This window comes from Equus przewalskii, chromosome 5, assembly GCF_037783145.1.
Source record: "Equus przewalskii isolate Varuska chromosome 5, EquPr2, whole genome shotgun sequence".
Taxonomy (NCBI): domain Eukaryota; kingdom Metazoa; phylum Chordata; class Mammalia; order Perissodactyla; family Equidae; genus Equus; species Equus przewalskii.
In genome coordinates this window covers 20,015,271-20,035,755 of record NC_091835.1, presented here as the reverse complement: position 1 = coordinate 20,035,755, position 20,485 = coordinate 20,015,271, and the positions used below count along the sequence as shown (strand labels likewise).

General features: G+C 47.8%; 1 protein-coding gene across 1 annotated transcript in view; it reads right to left on the bottom strand.

The window, feature by feature from the left end:
• Positions 1 to 20,485, bottom strand: part of INPP5D (inositol polyphosphate-5-phosphatase D) — a 123,106-nt gene that overhangs the window by 49,770 nt on the left and 52,851 nt on the right. Inside the window, exons 4-9 of the mRNA XM_070618576.1 lie at positions 18,565 to 18,736; positions 14,582 to 14,722; positions 6,144 to 6,231; positions 1,928 to 2,008; positions 1,720 to 1,791; positions 501 to 624 (exon numbers count right to left, since the gene is read on the bottom strand). Of these exons, the coding sequence (XP_070474677.1) occupies positions 501 to 624; positions 1,720 to 1,791; positions 1,928 to 2,008; positions 6,144 to 6,231; positions 14,582 to 14,722; positions 18,565 to 18,736 (678 nt within the window). The remainder of the gene's footprint in view (positions 1 to 500; positions 625 to 1,719; positions 1,792 to 1,927; positions 2,009 to 6,143; positions 6,232 to 14,581; positions 14,723 to 18,564; positions 18,737 to 20,485) is intronic.

Below are 20,485 nucleotides of genomic sequence, written 5' to 3'. Positions count from 1 at the left end.
CAGCTGCTCAGTGGCAGAACTGGGATGTGAATTTAGATAGCTTGGTTCCAGAGCGCATGTCCTTGAGCGCCACGCTAAACTGCTGTTTAGTCTATGCTACACTAAAGAAGCTTCCAGATTCTGTCAACAGCCCTTGTATGTGCAGCACCCTGGACCAGGCACCGAGAAGTGACTACACGTGTCAGTCTGGCTGTTAGTGGGGAAGAGCGCACATACGTGGAACTGCCACCAGGGGCAGGACATGCCCAGCGTAAGCTCATTTCCCCAGGTTCGGAGGAAGGAGAGAGAATGTACAGGGAAAACCTCATGAAGGAGGGGGCATGAGAGGTGGGCCCGAGAGCTGGGTAGGAGTTCCACAGGCGGGGTGAGGGGACGGTGGGTACCCCAGCACAGGGACGGGACATGCCTGGCAGGACTTGCTTTTCTGGTAGTCTGCCCCGACCAGTCATCAGTTAGGACACCAGCAGAATGAGAGCCCTGTGGGGGTGAGAGGGTCTTACTTTTCTTGTGGCTGTAGAACTTGTCCTCAGAACCATCCTTGGACTTCTTAATTATCAGTTTCCCAGACTCAACATCGACTTTCAGCTGCAATTTCTGAGGAATCCCGAGAGATTCTGACTTCACCTGCAAAGAGGAAGAGGAGGAGGAGGGGAAGGAGGAGCAGGAATGGGGAGGAGGAGGAGGAGCGGACGAGGGAGGAGGAAGAAGAGGAGGGGAGGAGGAAGAAGAGGAGGGGAGGGGAAGGAAGAGATGCTGGTCATCCCCTCTGCCTGGGCTTTCACGGTGCTGGCCCACAAGTCCCCTGTCTGTATGGCTGGGCGGCCCTTGGCTGGTCCAGCCCTGGAGTCCCGTGTGGGGCCATCGGGCTCCTATTTCCAAGCCTCCCTCACCCCAGCAGCACATGTCCACGTTTCCAAGGGCAGCTTCTGAGAATCGCTAAAATGTGGGAAGGAGCCCAGCTCATCCATTGTGTGCACGTCAGCTGTTCTGCCAACCGGTTTTATGGAGGAAACAGATGAACTACTGGAAACGGTTCATTCATTGCTGAATTTGACAACATTCATTAATCCGATGTATCATCCACTTCCAGAAAGGATGTTAGTAATAGATGTAAGCTCTTGGGCCTTGTTCCAACTAATAATTGAACACTTACTGATAATTAGGAGAAAAGATAAATGCTTAGACATGCTCAGAAAGTGGAACTGCGTCCTAACACAGAATTATCATCTGGGCTAGAAAGGACGTTGGGGTGAGCGTGGGGGCAACTCATCCTGTGTTTCTGAATGTGGGACCAGTGCTGGGCTGCGGGCACCAGATCTCTGAGGATCATTAAGAAAAACAAATCTCTGGGAATTTCTGAGAATGGAGATTCTAACTCAGTCACTCTCAGGAAAATCACGGGAATCGTATTTTTTTTCCTAATCCCCGCTTGAGGCACTATTTTGCTGCCCGTTTGGGGGCCCCCTGTTTGATGTCACTCACCGCCGCCATTTTGAGAAGGGCAGCTCTTCCCTGGGGAGCCTCGATGTGAAGGAGACTCCACAGAGTCATCTGGGTGCCCATCTAACATTTAACCATCTTCACAGGGAGGTGGTCCCACTCACCGCCATTATTGGCCATTGGGTTCCTTGTCCTTGTACAGTCGAGCCAAAAGCTTTCCTTCCACAGGGACCAGAACCCCGGCCCCCAACTGTAGAGGAGAGGGCCACAGTCACTTACCTCAAAGGTGACAGGTGGGATGAGCGAACGCCGGTGGGGAGACTCAGGACCCTCATGCAGCAAGGCCTTGACCTGTGGGCGTAAATGCATAGGGCTCTTCAGGCTGGGAGGTGAAGGAAGGAAGCACAGAGCCTGCACACCTGGGCATTCTCTGAGTGAAGAGGGGACCAAAGAGGAGCCCAGAGAAGTTGCAGGATCCCCCAAGTACCTTGTCTTCGATGGAGGACAGTAGACTTGTCAGTTGGCTGAGCTTGGCCACCATGTTGACGAGATTGGCCTCGCCAGGCACCTGGGAGGTGAGAAAAGAGCCCATAAGGACAATAGTCGGAGCGCCAGCTGCGGAAAGGCATCAAGCTGGGCATGCTCCATGCTTCACCTCATTTCATCCCCCAATAAACCCGGAAGGACTGTTATCATCCCCCTTTGCAGACGAGGACATCGGGGATATCTCAGTCATCTCAAAATTATCATGACCAAAAACCACATCTTCATTTCTTCTTCCCTCTAAATCGGCTTCTCCCCCAGTGCTTCTCCTCTCATGCACCCAGATGCTTAAACAAACCTCTGGGATTGGCCTTTACTGTTACCTTTCCTCCTCCTCCATCTACGGCATCCGTGCTCTGGCTCTACTTCTAAAATACAGCCAACCCCACTGCTTACGACCCTATTCTGGTTTCTTCCCGCTACCGGAAGGAAATTATCCAAACTCTGCACCCTGCCCCCCTTGGGGTCTTTATGATCTAGCCCTCACCCCAGCCACGCTCATCCTCACTTCTGAGCTGCCCGTGGCCTTGAGCTACACTTTCTGAGGAATCCCCAGAGACGTGGATTTCACCTGGGAAGGCCACCTCCTTGTCATTCAGTCTCAGATGCAGGAAGAGCCCTTCCTGACCGTGTTGGCCACAACAGCCACCAAACCCCCCACCGTGTTGCTTCACCACCACCCCGATCATCGCTGTGTTCTTAGTATGTATCCCCCGCTAGAACGTAAGTTCCAGGAGAATTGGGACCATGAGTACTGTGTTCACTGCTGGGCTTGGTGCTTAGAACGGCGCCTGGCCAGTGAGGGTGCTCAGTAAAGTTGTTCAATGCCTATCTGAGGCCCAGAGAGCTGAAGTTACTTGTCTGAAGCCACACAGCTAGTAAATGGCATAGCAAGACTTGAATCCATGTCTGCCTGGCACCAAGTCCATGATCTCAAGCATTTATTCACAGAACAAACATTTATGAAGCAGCTATTCTGGGCCAGATGTGCTACCAGGTGCTGGAGATGTCGAATTAACAAGATACCATCCCTGCCTTCCAGTAGGACAAGAAAATCAGACACCTGTATAACTTGAACATGGAGCAGAATGGAATGAGGCTCAACACCAACCACGTGACATCCCTTTACCCCACTCCTTGCTTAATGTCAGCCAGGCTGCACTTGCTTTTGACCTCAATTTTCCACCCAGCCACTTTAGGATACCACTGCCACCATCACTTGCATCGCCACCACTACACCCTCACCACGACCGCTATCACCTCCATTATCACCATCGCTCCACCAGCACCCACCACCCCCAACCACGACTCTCACCACCATCGTCACAGCAGTTAATATTGACCAACGCCTTCTCTCGGATTACTTCTTGGTTTTGCCCTTGAGCCCTAGTAAAGCTCGCCATCAGTCTGTGCTTATTACTGATCAGGGGAAAGGCTCGTGGGACCGCAGCTGAGACTTGGGTAAGGGCAGAGCAGTCAGGTCGTCAGTAGATGGGACTGGCAGGATCCCCTTGTTTTTCTCACAAAGAATGAAAAGGTGACGGATTCAAGCCTCCTCTTTCTCCTATGTGGACACCTGGAACGATCGCTTGCTGCGCAGGGCAGTCGCCTTGAAGTGTTAGGATGGTGTCTTCCCTCTTCTCTGAATCTGTGTCTTTTGGGGCAGGTTTGGCAAAAACTTAAAAAGTATAAATGAAGTTATTGACCAACCCGGACTTAGTTCTTGGAACAAATGGATTAAAACAATGCTGGAGCTTTGCCTGCCTGTCTGTCTTGGATCAGGCAGAACGCAGACGATGATCTGATGAGCTCTTATGCCCCGACACCACGCCAAGTATATTTAAATGTGTTCACCCATCTAATCTCCATGTGTATTGATTCTTCTAATCCTTGTTTTGCAGGTGGGGAAATTGAGTCAGAGTTGAGTCAACGTGTCCCAGGTTACACAGCTAGCATAGACCTGAGATTTGAATGTAGATAAGTCCAGTGGGTCTCAGCTGGTAGTGATTTTGCCCCCCAGGGGACATCTGACAATGTCTGGAGACATTTTGGATTGTCACAACTGGGGGAGGCTAATGGCATCCAGTGGGTAGCGGCCAGGATATGTTAAGTTCTACAGGGCACAGAACAGTCCCCCACAACAAAGAATGACCTAGCCCCAAAAGTCACCAATGTCAAGACTGAGGGCATAATTCACAGCTTAGCCTGGAAGTGGGCAAATTGATCTGAGCGCCACCTGTGGGTTGACATAAGCTGGCCCAGTGACTTGTTTGCTTTTCAGTTGAACCTTTCAAAGGAGGATGTGGGCTCAAAGGTTAGAGACTGTCTTGGGTCTCTCCCCAAACCTCAGGCCAGCAGTCTTTTTGCACCTCCCAGCAGTTCTCAGATAAATTCCACATGGGGCTGCAGGGGTCCCCATCTTGTCTCATCCACAGAAGGGGAAGGGTCAAATGTTGATCAGAGTCTACCCAGGTCAGAAGTCTCACACACGCCATTTCCCCTCCTCCTCACTTAGTCCAGAGTGTTGGGTACCACCACACCCATTTCGCTGATGAGGAAACTCAGGACCAGTGAGGGTGAGTCAGAGGTTTCTGATCCAGAGGCTTCATGCAGCCTCGGAACTCCCTCCTCGATTCGTGAACTTCTGAAGGCATCAAGAATGACCTTGTCTGCTTTTCCTTGAAACCCAGGGTCTCCTAAGGGAAGGTGGGAGCGAGAACCCTTTCTCTACATTTGCGTCTGGCAGCGCCTGCCATCCTGTCCAGCTCTGTCCTGCCACTGGACATCTTTTCATATGTATATGAAGTTGTACAAATGGAGCACACATACATTTTCTCAGTAAAGACATCTAACAAACAATTTGGGCAAAACTGAAGTCCCCCTTGGCCCAGCCCCCTTCCGCCCCGCCCCACCTCCCCGGCAGTGATCAGAGTAGCTCTTTGGGTATAAATCCTTCCGGTACGATTTCCACGCCTCAATTGCATCATGGTTTATAAGATTGCATCATGGTTTATATACGGTTCCGCCAGTTGCTTTTTTCACCCAACAGCACGCCCTGGAGATCTTTCCCCATCGGCGCACATACCTTAGAATAGAATTCTGCACCATACTTTCTTTAACCATCTCTCTACGTCTGTGTGGTTTCCAATGTTTTTGCTTTTAGAGACAAAGCCACAATAAACGTCTTTGTCAACATCTCGTGATGCAAATGTTTGGTTGTTAAGATAGCTGCCTACGGCTGCTTGAAGGATGCGTGTCACATTTTCATGCAAATGGCCAAACAGCTTTTCAGAAAACCCATTTCCACTCCCAACAGTGAGCGGTGAACACGCGTGAGTCCGACTCCCCACTTCCCAGCCAAGCCCTGACTCCGCCAGTCACCGTTTTGCCCATCTGATAGGCAAGCAGAGATCGCCCCACTTTGAAAGTCACTTTCCAGTCACGGAGGTGAGGTCGAACATCTTTTCATATGTATATTGGTCATTCCCAGTCCCTCTTTAGTAAAACAGCCTTTTATAGATCCTTTCTCCATTTAAAAAATTGGGCTGCTTTTACTTATTTGTAGAAGGTTTTAAAAAAAATTAATCCCTGGTCCCTTATATTTGTTGCAAGTACTCTCTCTCCAAATACTGCTTTTGCTTGTTTTTTGACTTTACTGATGACACCTTTTGACACATAGGTCTTTGCTCAATGGACAACTTGGCCTTGGCTCCCTGCCAGAATGTGAGCAGGTGTGCGAGGGGGGCGGGGGCGGAGGGACCTTCACTTTGCCTTTCCTGGGGCAAGGGGTGGCATCAAGCTTTTAGAAACCTCCTGTTTTTGTTTTTTCCAGTTTCTGATGAGAAGCGATGGGAAAACGCCCCGGCTTGGCTCATTCAGCACTAATATGTAGTTTGGCTGACGGGTGCGTGATTTGATATCTTTATTTCTCAAATCAGAATCAGGCAATGGAAATGCCTTACTGGGGGCGGGGGTTGGGGGAGGCACGGGTCCTGAGGCTCCCACTCCCCACCTCATGCTCTGGCTGTCCAAACAATGAAAGGCAGAGGGGGGTGGGGGGCTCCCTGAGCCCTCGGGACACTGTCTACCCACCTCCGCTCACCACCCCCACAACCCCCACCCCGCCCTGGTTTGTCAATCTCGTCTTTCCAACCCTTTACCTGAGGCCGTGGACGGAGGCCCGGGGAGAGCTGCTGGTCAAACACCCTCTGCAGAGACTCCAAGGATGGGAGAGTCCGGATGACTTCGCTGGGGGCAGGGGACAAGGTGAAGGTCACAGATTAGTGAGGACTTGGCTGAGCATTGCTCCAGCAGGAGATGCGGTCCCACCAGCTCTGGCCAAGGCTGGGATCCTCCCCAGAACAAGCCCGGGCAAAGATCCAGGCCTGCCAGCTCTGGCCCACCCCCCAGACTCCCCCCTTCCCGTCCCCCACCCTGGACGAAACTGGAGTCAGGATGCATAGACCTGGTTTACCTCTCTTTAGCCACACTCAGCTACGCAGCCCACAGAAAATTTGGATCTAGAATCCCAAAGCTATTTTGAAATCACTTAGGAGGCCACAGGTCCCAACCTTTAGTGTTTTTAAGAATCACACAGACACCAGAGTGTTAAAAATGCAAATTTCTGGGCCGAAACCTGGTTTGGTCTGGAATCTGCATTTTAAATGCGTGCCCCGGGGGCTTCCTGTGCTCACCATCCGCCTTCTGGTTCAAGTGCCCCCCAGCCACTGAGAAGGACGCTCTGGGAGACTTTCTTATCCAATCCATTGACAATTCCAATCCAAGCGCTTTGCTGTGTCTTTGTTCCTGTCTCATCTTTTTCTATTGTCTTCACATTATTTTCAGCATGGTGGGCAGACAATTTCGAGTTCTATTTTTCATTTATTATTATACCAAAGTGGTTCATATTTTTACATATTTACCATTCTAATGGTTTCAAAATACTCAAACCAAGTAAATGTGTCAAAGTCCACTGCTAGATCTTCCGGTTATTTTGGGAGCTTGGTGATTATAAGTAAAGGCTGCTCTGAACAGCTTCGTTCACATAGCTTTCCTTATTTTCAATTCCAGTTTGAGGATAACCAGGGACTATGGTTCTTGATCAGTAATGCCAAGCCATTGAGTGATGGTACCAATTACGGGGCCAGCAGTGCTGCTGGAGCCCGCTCATGCTGTGTGCTGTCTGAATTCTTTCTATTCTTTTCTTTTTCTTTTTCCTCTCTCTCTTTTAGAGAGTATAACACTGCATTTCAATATTGACAAGTTGATTTACATGTCTTCAGTTTCTCGAATGTTATAAGTGTGTTTCTACATGGTTGGTTTCTAGTGTATTTTTCTCTGTATAAGCTATGCTTGTCTATATCAGTTTTCTGTTGAGAATTTTGTTAGCATTTTTATACATTGGTACAAACTCTTCACCCATTGCTTTGCTTTTTATTTAATCTAGGTGTTGTAAGCATTTTTTTCCATTCTATCATTTTCATCGTAGGTGGGCTGGATCTCATTATAAAGTGATTTATAATTTTTTATTGTTCTGTTTTTCACCTTTTCCTCGGTAATTTTTTTGCTTACCTTAGTTAAAAATTCATCATCAGCATTTACTAGGGAGCAATTCTTGGCTCATTTTAAACTGGTTTCTTACTTACTCTTTTTAAAGCTATGTTATATATGGGTTTTTGTGGTTGTTATATATTTTTAATTCCTTACCTCATCTAGAATTTTTTTCTTTCTTTCTTTCTTTCTTCTTCTTTTTTTTTTTTTGCTGAGGAAGATTCGCCCTGAGCTAACATCTGTGCCAATCTTCCTCTGATTTTTGGTATGTGGGCCGCCAGCACAGCATAGCTGCTAACAGAGCAGTGTAGGTCAGCACCCCAGAACCAAACCTGGGCTGCTGAAGTGGAGCACACTGAACTTAACCACTAGGCAACCAGGGCTGGCCCTAAAATTTTTTTTAAGAATGTGGTAAAACTACGTTCATCTTTTTCCAGATTGCTATTCAGTCTCACTCAACAGCACTTGCTCTTTTTTCCCCGCAGTTCTCTTGGGCTCATCCATTGCAGGAGGTCTTCTTGAACACGGTAGGACTTGTTTCCAGGCTACTTATCACTCATTCAGCTGAAAGTCCGGAGCCCCCCGTGTGCACTAAACAATGCCGTGTTCCCAGATTTACGATATCTCACCATTGCAAGGATGGTGTTTGAGCCGACTGGCTTGAAGTGGTCATCCTAGGCCTCCACTGGCAGGGGAGAGGGAGGGAAGTGCTGGGCGGACAGGGTTCTGGGTTTCCATCCCCCTTCCACCAGAGCCACTCTGTGCATCTATTCACACAGCGGTATTCCATTTACACGGTCATTTTACAAAAGAATTCCAGGCTAAAAAAAAACTCGAAAGCACTAATTCAGAACATGTGTTAACACCAAATAGAGCTCCCTCATTGTTCTCCTTTTTCAAAATGCTATCCTAAAAACACAAATACACAAACACAAACTGAATCTGTTGGATTTTCTAAGAATAATGCTTTATTCCTTGTATTTGTAAACTTTGTAAAATTTTGAGAAATCTGACTGGCTCCCAGACGTGTCTGGAGGTGTTGGTTTAGGGTCGGAATAACCAATGACACATGGGAACTTCAGCTGGAAGATGTAAGAAGAACTGCCCTTATATACAGAAAGGATTTGTCCAGGGAAGTGACCGTCCGCAGGGGCCCTGGAAAACTCACCGAGCCTCCGGTCACCAGCTCAGGGGAAGCTGGAAGCAAAGACACAAAAGGCTGCAGTCCTGGGGCAGGTCAGACCCCAGAGACAGCTCAGAAGGAGCCTAGGCCCCCTGCACAGCCATCCCGGAAAGAAAGCCACCTCCCACCTGGGTCTCCAAGAGCTGGTCAGTTTCCCCAAGATTCCCATTCAGTTTCCGCTAGCCCGTCCAGTTTCTCTGAACCCAGAACTCCACGCTCAGAACGAGCAAGTCCTGGTGTTTTTTTCGTTTCCTTAATTTGTGCTTCCCCTATTTTTTGCTTCTTTTTCTCATCTTGCTTTAGCCAAAATTTCTCATACAGTATTAAATCATCAAGTGATAAAGGGCAACTCTTTTTCTTTTGTTAAAATGTTTTAAGGGAATGATTTTAATGTTTCCCTGTCAGGTGTAATTAGTTTTACATTGACACATAATGCATTATTAAGGAGATATCTTCTGTTTCCTTTTTTTAAATGATTTTTATAAATTAGAAATGATTTTTAAATTTGATCACATCTATTGAAACATCTATGCAAATGACTCCTTTCTCTCAATCTTCTGCTAAATTATGGTGTTTTCTTTACACTGACTCATCGTTGAAGTGATTTCTTAGATAAAGCCTACATTTTTCGTATCACTAAATTACAGTTGCTAGAATATTACTGAAATATTATACATTTATTTTAATAAGTGAAACTATATAGTTTTATTTCAGGCTATTATCTTGATGAGGTTTTTGGATTTGAATTATATTTTTCTTGAAGATTGATTAGGCAGTTTTTGTCCTTCAGGAGTGGTTTATAGATTATGATAATTTTTATTCTTTGAAACTTCAAACGAGGGCATGCATGGTGATTTTTTTTTAATTGTTTTTCTCCCTTTATTGATCTGCTGAAATCTATTGAAATATCAATGACATTAAGGCTTTGGGCACAGCAATTTTTAGGTTTCATATTATGTAAATATTTGTTCTATTTAATTATAATTTGAAGATTTAATAGCCATGTAATGGTGCATTGTATTCTTTATTGACTTGCGAATTTTTAACGCAGATTATTAAATCTCCTACATTTCTAATTTTAAAAATTTTCTTAATAGATTTTTTCCTAATTTATTCCTGTTTTTTATCTTACTATTTTCCTCCTATTCTCTTCCTTTCCACTTGTCGTTATTGTTCATTCACTCAATGGCGATTTCTGAAAGACTCTGCTCTGTTCACTGCTTTATCTCCAGCTCCTAGAACAGTGCCTGGCAGGTGGCCAGCATACATGTAATCTTTGTTCACAAATATTGAATAAACAAATGTTTCAAGTACTTTGCTGGATGCTGGAAGTAGCAAAGTGATGAGGACGTGACTCATGATGCTGTCAAGAGACTCACTGTCTGGATTCACTTTGTATGTTTGACTCATTTTTCTACGCCTCTTTTCATAATAGAGCATTTAAAGCTACGGCTTTTCCTCCAACTTGTGCTTTGGCTGCATCACACAGAGTTCTGATATACAGTTGTTGATTACTCTACTCTGTGCCCCCACATCTACCCCCTGTAAGCGATCATTGTGTCAGTTCCTTCCTTAATTCAGCTGAGATTTAGGAGACGATCTAAACATGTCCAGATGGTTGGGTGGTTGTGGTTAGTTTCGTTATTTATTTCTATTTTTATCATATTGTCTTCAGGGAATATAGAATGAACAATTTCACTTTGGGTGTATTCATACCCAGCTGCTCAGTAAGCTGCTGGGTTCTTATTTTTAGGATCATCAGCACTCTAAAATTTCTGGAAAAAAAATTCTTGGATCCTTTTTGAAGTAGAGATGCGTGATTAGTACATTTTCACAATTTGTTTTAAATCTGCAAGGACTCCCTGTGCTCTTGAAAGACGTCTAGGTTGAGTTAACCCCAAGTCAGTAGACTTTCCCTTGAAGGTATTGCTTCAGAATTCACATTGTATCATCAAGGAGTGTGCATACTATTAAATATTGTAATTTTTAACAGTAGTGATGCTGTTCCTAATTGGTTACTTTCTGAATTCATCTTCCCTGGTGGTTTAGGAACATCCTAAGAAGGGGTTTAGGTGTTGCTCTTGGTTGTTCTGATAACTGGATCTTTATGAGGTTTCTCAATACTTGGATTTAGCTCCTTTATGGGTCTGAAAAATTTTTTGTCTTTTATATATTGAGTCATCAATTATGCATCATTTTTTCCTGGTTCTTTGAGAGCCCATCCTACCAGCTATAAGTGGAATCTCTATGCCCTCTTTCCAAAGACTATCGATTTTTTATTGCACATTCTGTGCTCATGCTTCTTGGGTCCTCCTGCTTTTTTCTGTATATGCTTCCCTGAGACTCTGCTCTGTTTTGTGATTTGATTTTCAAATTTGACTTAAAAACTACAGGTTTATGTTATAGCTTCCAATGACACAGTTATAATGATGGTGAAGGATTTCTGTTTGGGGTTTATTTGTTTGTTTACTAAAACCTTTACCCTGCTCTCACTTAATGGATAAAACACCCTCTTCCACGCTTGGACATTTTATCTTAAAATGCCACTTGCAATCCTTCCCATTTCTCCATTCCAGCGGTTATCAAATATTTCCAGACTCTGGTGACTTTCTTCTTCTTCTCTGGAAACGTTTCTGTCGGGTTCCAGACAGCCTAACTTGGGGCTACAATCTTCCTCGAGCCTTTGTGCAGCTGAAGTGCTGTCTTTCAGATGCAGTACTGACGTCATAACGCCATTTTTGCAGACGAGGCCCTCGCACTGTTGCTCACTCCTCAGCTCTGTGCAGCCTTCCCACTCTCATCCTGGGTGTTTGTGTTGGGCCAAGTGGTCAGACCTAGCCACGCTTGGTGCCATCCTCTGCTCCCTGTTGCACCTCCTCCTCCTCTATCCCATCTCTACATGTTCAGCCTGAGTCCCCTTCTCTTTCACCCCCACTCCTCACTGTGGTGTCCTTAGCCCACTTGTCTCCCACCTTTAAGTGACAACTGCTTGCTGATGAATCCCAGGTGTATAACCCCAGTGCTGAGGTCTCCCAGGCTCTAACTTCCAGCACTAACTCCTTGGTTGGCAGCTCAGATGGCCAGATTCCTCATAGCAACTCAAGCCAATCGTAGCCCAGAGAGAGATCTCCCCACCTCCTCCAGCCCCTCCTCCTTGACTTTGACCTTTCAGTAACTGGCATCACCATCCACTCAGTTGCTCACACCAAAAACCTAAGGGTCACCCTCGATTCATCTTCCCTTCACCCTACCCCCCACCAGGCAGCAAGTCTGCCAGCTCTACCATCCACACATACCCCAGGTCACACCAGTTCTCAACACCCACATGCCTCCAAGCCCTCAGGGCATTACATTTAACTAATATCTATTAGCTGTTCCCATGTGCAGGCACTGTCTAAACCCCGGGACTCGGCAGGAAGCAAAACAGACACAGATTCCGCCTCTGCTCGCTTCCCTTCTGGCGGGCCACCATCATGCCACAACCACAGTAGCTCCGAACTGGTCTCCTGCTTTGGGTCTGCTTCCTGAGATCCATTCTCCACAGCCCGAACTCGGATCATGGCACAGTCCTGTCCAATCTCTACGGGGCCTGTGAGGCACACATGCTGTGGCTCCCATATTGCAAGGGATATACTTATACTAAAAACACATTTCCTATTTATCTGAAATTCAGTGAACTGGGCATCCTGCGTTTTTATTTGCTAAATCTAGCCACCCTATGCCTGTTTCTCCCCAACCTCCACTCCTAACAATTTCCTTCCCTCATTATGCTCCAGCCACACAGACTTTCTGTTTCTTGCAATCCTGCCTCAGGACCTTTGTACTTGGCATCCCTTTGCCGAATGGCTGGATGGCTAGCTCCCTCTTGTCACTGAGGTCCCAGCTCCATCACCACCTCAGAGAGGGCTCCTTGACCCCCAAAGGACACTGGCACCCTCCCACCCCATGTCTCTGTGTCTCTTTCTCCTGTTTTATTTTGTCATGATGCTTGCTAAAATCATCTTGGTTATTTACAGACTTAATCTACTGTTGCCCTCCTCACAGAGGCATCGGCCCCTGCAAGGTCTGCAAGAGCAGGGACCTTGTGCGTTGTGTTTATTGCCGTATCTGTGTCAGCACAGAGCTCAGAGGAGGCCCTCCGCACACACTTCTTAAGTAAGTAAAGGAATTAATGAACTGAAGACCTGTTGCAGTCAAAGCAGTCTAAAAACTATGAGTTTACAGTTAGTTTCATGGAACAACATCCACAGGGGCGGCAGGGGTGATGGGAAACGTAATTTTGTTCCTAAGATTTTCTAAAATTCCGTCCCTGGGTTAACAGTCTCTAAGCTTGGCTATCACTTTGCCTATGAAGGTGAAGACAACCAAAGTGTGCAGGGGGAATTTAGAACGTCACAGTGTCCCTAATTGTAACTGGACGTTAACTGTTCAGTAAACAGAGACATGGAACGGCTAGAAGCCGACACAATGTAGCAGAGAGGCAGGCATGTTGGAGAAGCTGCTGTCAGCATAAGGAAGAGGTGACCCAGATCCTACGAAAGTCCAGGTGGCAGTGCAGGCTTGGGGAAGGTGCCCATTGACTAGGGGAAGCTCAGGGCACAGACTTACAGGTACGTTTCCTCCTGGACAAGGAACAAGCAAAGAACTGGGTCTCCACTGGAGCAGAAATCAAAGCTTGTTAGCAGTCATCACGAAACTGTGTTTCTTAGAAAGTGCCATGTGTGCTTTCCCCAGTGATAAATGATTTGTAACAACAGCATCAAACGGAAAAATATCCCTCCGTGGAAATCTATAAAAATGATGGCTGTGGGTCCAACTGGCTGAAATTGCATTCATTGAAAGCCAATTCATTGAAATTAAACCCGACTGGCCAATTTGATGACTGCTCAATTTGTCAAAAGAAATTATTTGTCAAATTTACCAAATGTACGGATTGTGCTTTTAACAGCTTTTAAAAGGAAAGTTCAGTTTGATTACCGATGATGAAAGATTCTTTTTTTGCCTATTAGCTAAGCTAAGATGAATAAGGCACCAGAGAAACAGACAAGAGAATTTTGAAACTGCTGTCTGTGTAATAAAACACAAAACAGTATAGGCTGAAAAAACCTCACCCACATGAAACGCTATTTTTCCAACCAAAATGTTGACCTTTCATTTGTGATGGGATTTTTTTGGGCTCTTTATGATTTCTTTCAGATGCTTTTGACTGTTATTTTCTATTTTTTCAAGCATTTAAAATATTCTTCTGCCAATTCTTCAGATAGCATATCAGCTTTAATTTTGCACTTATAACAATTAAAATGTAATTAAACTTGAAATACATTTTAATATTAATTAAATTAAAACATAAAATCAAAAAAAATCTAAAAGAAACCGGAATTTTTGCCAATTGGTCATTCGATGAATTCAGTCTGGGAAAATTGAAGTTTTGGTGAATTGGCTCACTCTAAAAAAACTGCCACCCCTGGCAATGGTGGGACATCACCGCCCACACAGAAAATAGGCTGACTTTCATTTATTTCTTCGTGGTGCTCTTATGTGCTCGTTGAGTGTGTCGGCTGGAGCAAGAAGGAAGAAGAGCAGCCAGAGTCGTAAATGCTGGATCCTGAGCAGTGTGAAAGGGCTGGCAGTGTCCTCCTGCCCACTCCTTCCCATAGCAACTAGCCTCAAATTAACTTTAGTTAAAAAAAAAGGTATAGTTCAAATATCATGAAAACAAAACCTGAAAACAACGACAAAGATTTCTAAGCCCCTCCAACTGTGCAACTATTCTGCAGAGGTATTTGGACAGCCAGAGGTCACTCTATGAGCTGATTTCTTGGCCGGGGTGGCCCCTCCCTCCCACACCCCCGGGCCAGCCATTACCCATAGAGCTCCTTGCAAAGGAGCATGGTCAGTTTCTTGAGATGAGGGAGATTGCTGGAACCCGTCTTCACAAAATCAGAATCCAGGGCAAGCTGAGTGCTTAAATAATCTTGGATGGCTTTAAGATGCTCTTCTGGAAGCCTGGAAAAAATAGAAACATGCTTATCCTGTTCCTTTAGCCCCAAACACCAACAGTAACAAGAAGAATCAGTATTCTGAGAGCCTCGCCTGAGTCACCATCCTTCAGAACATCAGCACACCTGTATGTGCCCCTTGGTCTTACTGAATGGGTAGAGGACCAGGTCCGAGCAGGATTAAAGGGTGCCTCTTAACTGACCCATAGATTTTCTTCCCAAGATAAGACTTGGAAGGAAGTGATCTTGGTATAAACTTGGGCCCTCCAGGACCAGTTCAACTGACCCCATCTCCTATCAACAGAGTGATTAAGAATTTCCTTTCAGAAAATGTGCAAGGTCACATAGCCGGAGCACATGCAGAAGAAGAGATCTTGACCTGAAAGGACCTCAGGTCCAAAGATCCTCCTCCTCACAGAACCAGAGGACACGGACCCAACCGGAACTTGAAAGTCGGACTCTTATCAGAAGCGAGGGGTCCATCATTCAGGAAGATCTGGTGTTAAAAATTCCTTTCCCACCTCATCATAAATGTTTAAAACCTTACGATAAATGCTTGAAGCCCAGCAATCAAAGCCTGTCCCACCAGTGTTTCCACATGCCAGCCCGTTCTCCCTAACCTCTTAAATTTGCCCAAATCCTGAATCCGGGAAACAGATCTGAGGGCACACGCCCCCATCTCCCTGAGGGTCTATCTAGCAGAATAAAGCTGATTTCTCCCCTAAAAGCTGATGCTGTAATTAATTAGCTGTTTATGCGCATTGGGCAAGAGAACTCCAATTTTGTGTGGTAACATTGGCTGGAGACTGGGAAATGTTTATCCTTTAAAAAGGAGACAAAACAGCTTAGAAAATGGACCACGGACTTGTTCCCCTACCTCATCTATTCACAAAGACAGGATCTGAGGGCCAAGGGCTGCTCGAGTCTAGAGATGGCCAACGGCTCTAGCTCACATGCCAACTCTGAATTCACAGCCAAAGGCCACCTGGAGCTCGGTGTCCAGGAGGTTCTGAGTCTTCCCAGGCTCCATGGGGATGTCTCTGCGATGAGTGACAGGGCTGGGAACCCGGTGGGGGCAGCCCAGGTACCCTGCTCTTGCCCTCCAGGGTCTGGTCCAGCCCCATCAATATATGGATGAAGGGCATGTGACTGAGCAGGACTTGCTTACTGCACATGATGGCCCAGCAGAGGCTTAGCCCAGGGGCATCATGCCAGGGCTGCCACCTAGGTCTGGTCACACCTCTACATTCTATCTCCCTGCACTTTTTTTTCTGGATAACTTTTGAGTCTTTGTTCCTTTAATAATGAAAATTGCAATCTGAGCAAATATTTCCTGAGCGTAACGCACCAGTCACGCTGCTAAGCACTCAAGGCTCATTTTCTCCTTTAAGCCACAAATCAACGTTACAGGCAGATAGTATTATTATCTCTGTTTTACAAATGAGGAAACTGAGGCTCAAGGATGTTGCTTTACCTGTGTGAAAAAATTATTACAAGCCTTCGATATCTTTGTTCCAGCCTTGACATGTAAGCAAGTTGAAATTAGAGGTCACAGGTTTTTTCTGCGGGATTCTTGAAAGAATGAAGAGCTGTTGCTCTTAAGACTGGAAAGAAGTGGATTAGCCATTCTGACTTGTTTAGATTGAGAAGTCAGCAACTATTTACATACCGCTTCTCATAACATTTCAGTTTAATTTATACTTATTCTGGGTCTTGACATGGTAAAAATCCAGTTTCTGCTTAAGGGTGTTTTACTAAAAAGGACAAAAATCCCTCTTAGAGCATTAAGATACGTATTTTGACAGTTCTAACAACTATTGACTCGTAACTCTGAGAACACGAGTACTTGTTATAGGAAGCTATATTTGTTAAAATGTCTGTTGTAGAAAAGTGTCGACATAATGTAAGATGTAAACTCTGTTTATCCGAGAAGGTTGATTTTGCTCAGGAGTCTTGTAATAACCTATTAACTATGACCTAACTGATTAGATCTAATTAATTTGCACAAAAGACTATGCAGGTGTCTTATAATCAAAAAGAATCTAAAGGCTATTTCGCGGGTGAAATAGACTAACTTCAAGACACAAGGCAGAATCTGTTTTTCATGACCTGGAAGAGAACTAAGGGCAGGCACGGTGTCATCATGGTCCTTCTGCCCATGCTTCATTGACTCATCTGCATCTCCAAGCAGAAGGTTTAGGAAAGTTCCACTGCCATAATTAGCTAGGAAGCAAAACCAGAGAGAGCCGCTCCCCACCCCTCTCAGGAGGAAGCTTGGCTCCATGCCTCCTACTTCCCACGGGGCCCTGAGGCCTGAGGGAACATCCTCCACTCAAGAGGAGGGACTGACAAGGAGCTGGAGTTGATACAAGGTGTGGGAGAGTCGGGGGGAGTGGGCAGATGATCGGGCATCCTTGCCTGTTTCCCTAAGGAGTTCCTGCACGTAGCATCTAAACCTGGAGAGAACTAGAAACTCAAAGAAACCACGCGATGGGCTCTCCAGGGACTATTTTAATAAGCATTTGTTGTTTAGACACATATTTTGGGATAATCATGATAACATATCAACATATTCAAAACATTGGCTATTTAGCTGCTTGATAAGTAGCATGGGAGATTCAAGGAGCGTGCAGAGAATATAACCTGATGGGCCTGGGGAAGAATCTGAGGATATGTCAGGTGGGAATGAAAAACAACAGGTATCTTAGCAACCAGGTGGCTTATGTGTATCTCGGGCATTTCTTTTCTATTTTGCCAAATCTCAGGTAGGCCAGCAGCACGAGGAGTCTCAAATTGATCTTTCAAGTTGCATATGCTGCATTAGTCCTACCACTAAGATATTCTTTTTCTCACAAAGAAACAAAGAATGTTTTAAAATTATGAATGCATGGAAGTTACTGGGTACTAACTAATTAATTCATTCAACACGTATCTAGTGAGTGCCGGCTGTACGTCAGGCAATGTGCTGGGCACTGGGGACACAGTCCCCTCATAGAGCTTCCTTCTTGTTAAAGCCACCCCCTTGGCCTGTCTTGAAGTCAGGGTCTCTGATTTGCAAGACAACAAACACCCTTCCCAGGAGATACCCCACCGCCCATCACTCAGCCAGGGAAGTGCTGGGTCTGCTAAGGGAGAAGCAGGACCCTAGGGCAAAGAAGATGCAGAACCTTGTCAGTGTGGACCAGCAGGAGCCAGGATGGGACCACATATGGGACCAGATCCTGGGAACCCTGGATCAGAGCGAGGAGAACGTAAAGCATCAGAATGATTGCATTTCACACCTTCCACCGCAAAGAAAGGAGCGCCATGCTGTGTAGACTATGGAGTTCATACCACACAGGGAAATACTGCTCTGACCCATTTACTGATGACAAGGAAGGTGGCCCCCTTTGAGTGAGGCCCAGAGCAGGAAAGGGCTGTGTGGTGGGCCCAGGCCGCAGTGTAGGCAGCTCCTCTGCTTGGGCCATATGACTCAGCAGACCCCATGGCATTAGAGGAATCTGTGATGGGCAAAGATGCCATGTGCAGTTTGTGGCAAACCCCATTAAGGGAATCACATCGTGGGCCCCTAAAGTCTGGAGCACACCATGCCGTCTGCAGCAGAACCAGCTGTGTCATTCCAGACCCAGCTCCTGCCACGCTGTGGGGCCTGGTGGGGACGAGCATCTGAGCAAGGCCATGCAGTGCCCATGCGGCCAGAGCTGCCGCGGGAGCCGGGCTCCCTCAGACTCTATTGCAGCCCACCATGGAGTGGAAGGGGTGCCTTCGGGAGTGAGCGCAGAGTGAGCTGCTGGCGTGTTGTGGCGCCTGAGGCTGGCCTCGGAGGGGACCCTGCAGGTGGGGACTCACCCGCTGGTGTCCATGCTCTGCAGTCGCTGAAATAACGTCTCAGAGAGGCTCGGCCGGCTGACCTCGGTGGCTCTCAGATTGTCACTCAACAGAGGGACCTCCTTGGCCTCGCATGGCCCAGCTGATAAAGGGATGTTTCTCGGTGGCAGCTCCGGCGGAGACTGGATACTTTCTACCCAAGAGAAGAGCAAGAATGCCATTTGGACTAAGCACTAGCTTCTCTCAGGATCACCTGCCTACAGAGAGGGCCCTGTGGCCGACTCCCTGCGCCCTCTGTGCGGAGACCCTGCCCGACACACGAGGTCCAGGCCACTGTGCCCCATCTGTGCCCACACTGACCCTCCCATCCCCACTCCCTTGCCGACTCCCTGATTGGACAGGGAGCCTGCTGAGCGCAGGGACCTGGTCTTAGTGGTCTTTGGTCCCAGGCCCTAGCACAGTTTGTCCCACTGAGGCACTCAGCAGACACCTGTCATCTGGGGTCAGGTGGCTGTGCCAGGCAGGGCGGCTGGTTGGGCAGGTGGAGCCAGCAGCCTCAGGCAGCTCAGCTCGGGGCTGAGTCAGGGGCCCTGGACGCGGCAGAGGCCCAGTCCCCAGAACAGGAGGAGCGGGCCAAGGGGCAGGTAGGCCCCAGCCACACTGCTCTTCTCTCTCTCACTCCAGCACCCTGTCTCTGCCCTCTCTGCAGCCTCCGCCCTTCCTTCTCTCTCCCGCCAGCCCCTCCGAGACACATAAAAGAAACTGAGGGGGGTCCCTGAACCCAGAGAACTGAAATAGGAAACCAATGACTTGAACCCGGCCTGGGAGATGGGACTCCTGCCCACTTCCCTTTAGGAGAATGTCTGTCCCGCACGGTCCAGAGATGGGCAAGGGTTCTGAGCCCCTGGGGTCCAGGACCTCCTGCCTGAGCCTCTTCCCACACAGAATGGCTGCCCCATGGCCTGGTCACGGTGCTGCCCAGGGACACTCTCTTTAAAGGACGAGCTGTCACTCCCCACCCCACCCCCACCCCCCCCAGTCTGGGGTGCTGTAGACAGTTGCGAGTCTGCCTGGAGCCCCATGGGGACTGGCAGCACCCGAGGAGACCTGAGCCGAAGGAGACGCTTGGGCTGGGGGCGAATGTCGCGCTGCTCTGGGTCAAGCTGACAATTGGGCCTCATTTGGGGAAGTGAAGCCAGCAGTCACGAGATGAGACGGGGCTTCTCTCTCCAGCCCTTAGGGAGAGTGCAGCGCGGCGAGCTTTCTCCAGATGGCCATCCCCGGAGGGGAAAGCAGCCAGGCTGGCGGGGGGGGGGGGGGGGGGGGGGGGGGGGGGGGGGGGGGTGGGCAAGGGAAGGGAGGATGCCAGTGTGGGGGACATTTCTGAGGACAGCTCTTCAGCACCAAGGCCATCCCTGGGCCCCTGGGGACAACTGGGGGACGTGCAGCCGTGGGGCAATAAGGGACACGGGCTGCCTGGGTCCCTCTGAGCCTCCACGGAGCTGTAGTCCTTTGGAAACTCTGCCTGGCTCTCACCTTCTCCACAAGGGGGTGAGGATGCCCCACAGAGGTCAGCCACTCAAAGTGGGTGTTCAGGGAGAATTAGGAAGATGGACAGGTGGCCCACAAGCCTGCCCCCGGAGTGGGATGATAAGGGTGCCCAGCATGTGGCCGGCAGCGGCCTGCCAGGGACAGGCCGGGAGCCAGGCCAGGGACCTCGGCATCTCTGGTCTCATCTGCCCTCTCTTGGGGGCGACCCTGGAGGACCTGGTTGTTCCCAGGCTCTGGGATTTCAGAGGAGCCCTGACCAGTTGAGGGGTCAATTATGTTTCTCAGGGTTTTCTTTTAGGACATGAACTTTTGAGGGGAAAGGAGGGCCCCCCGGCTGAGCTCCCTTGCTGCCCTGCCTTTCCCTGTTGGTCTCTGTCCCTTCCCCCGACTC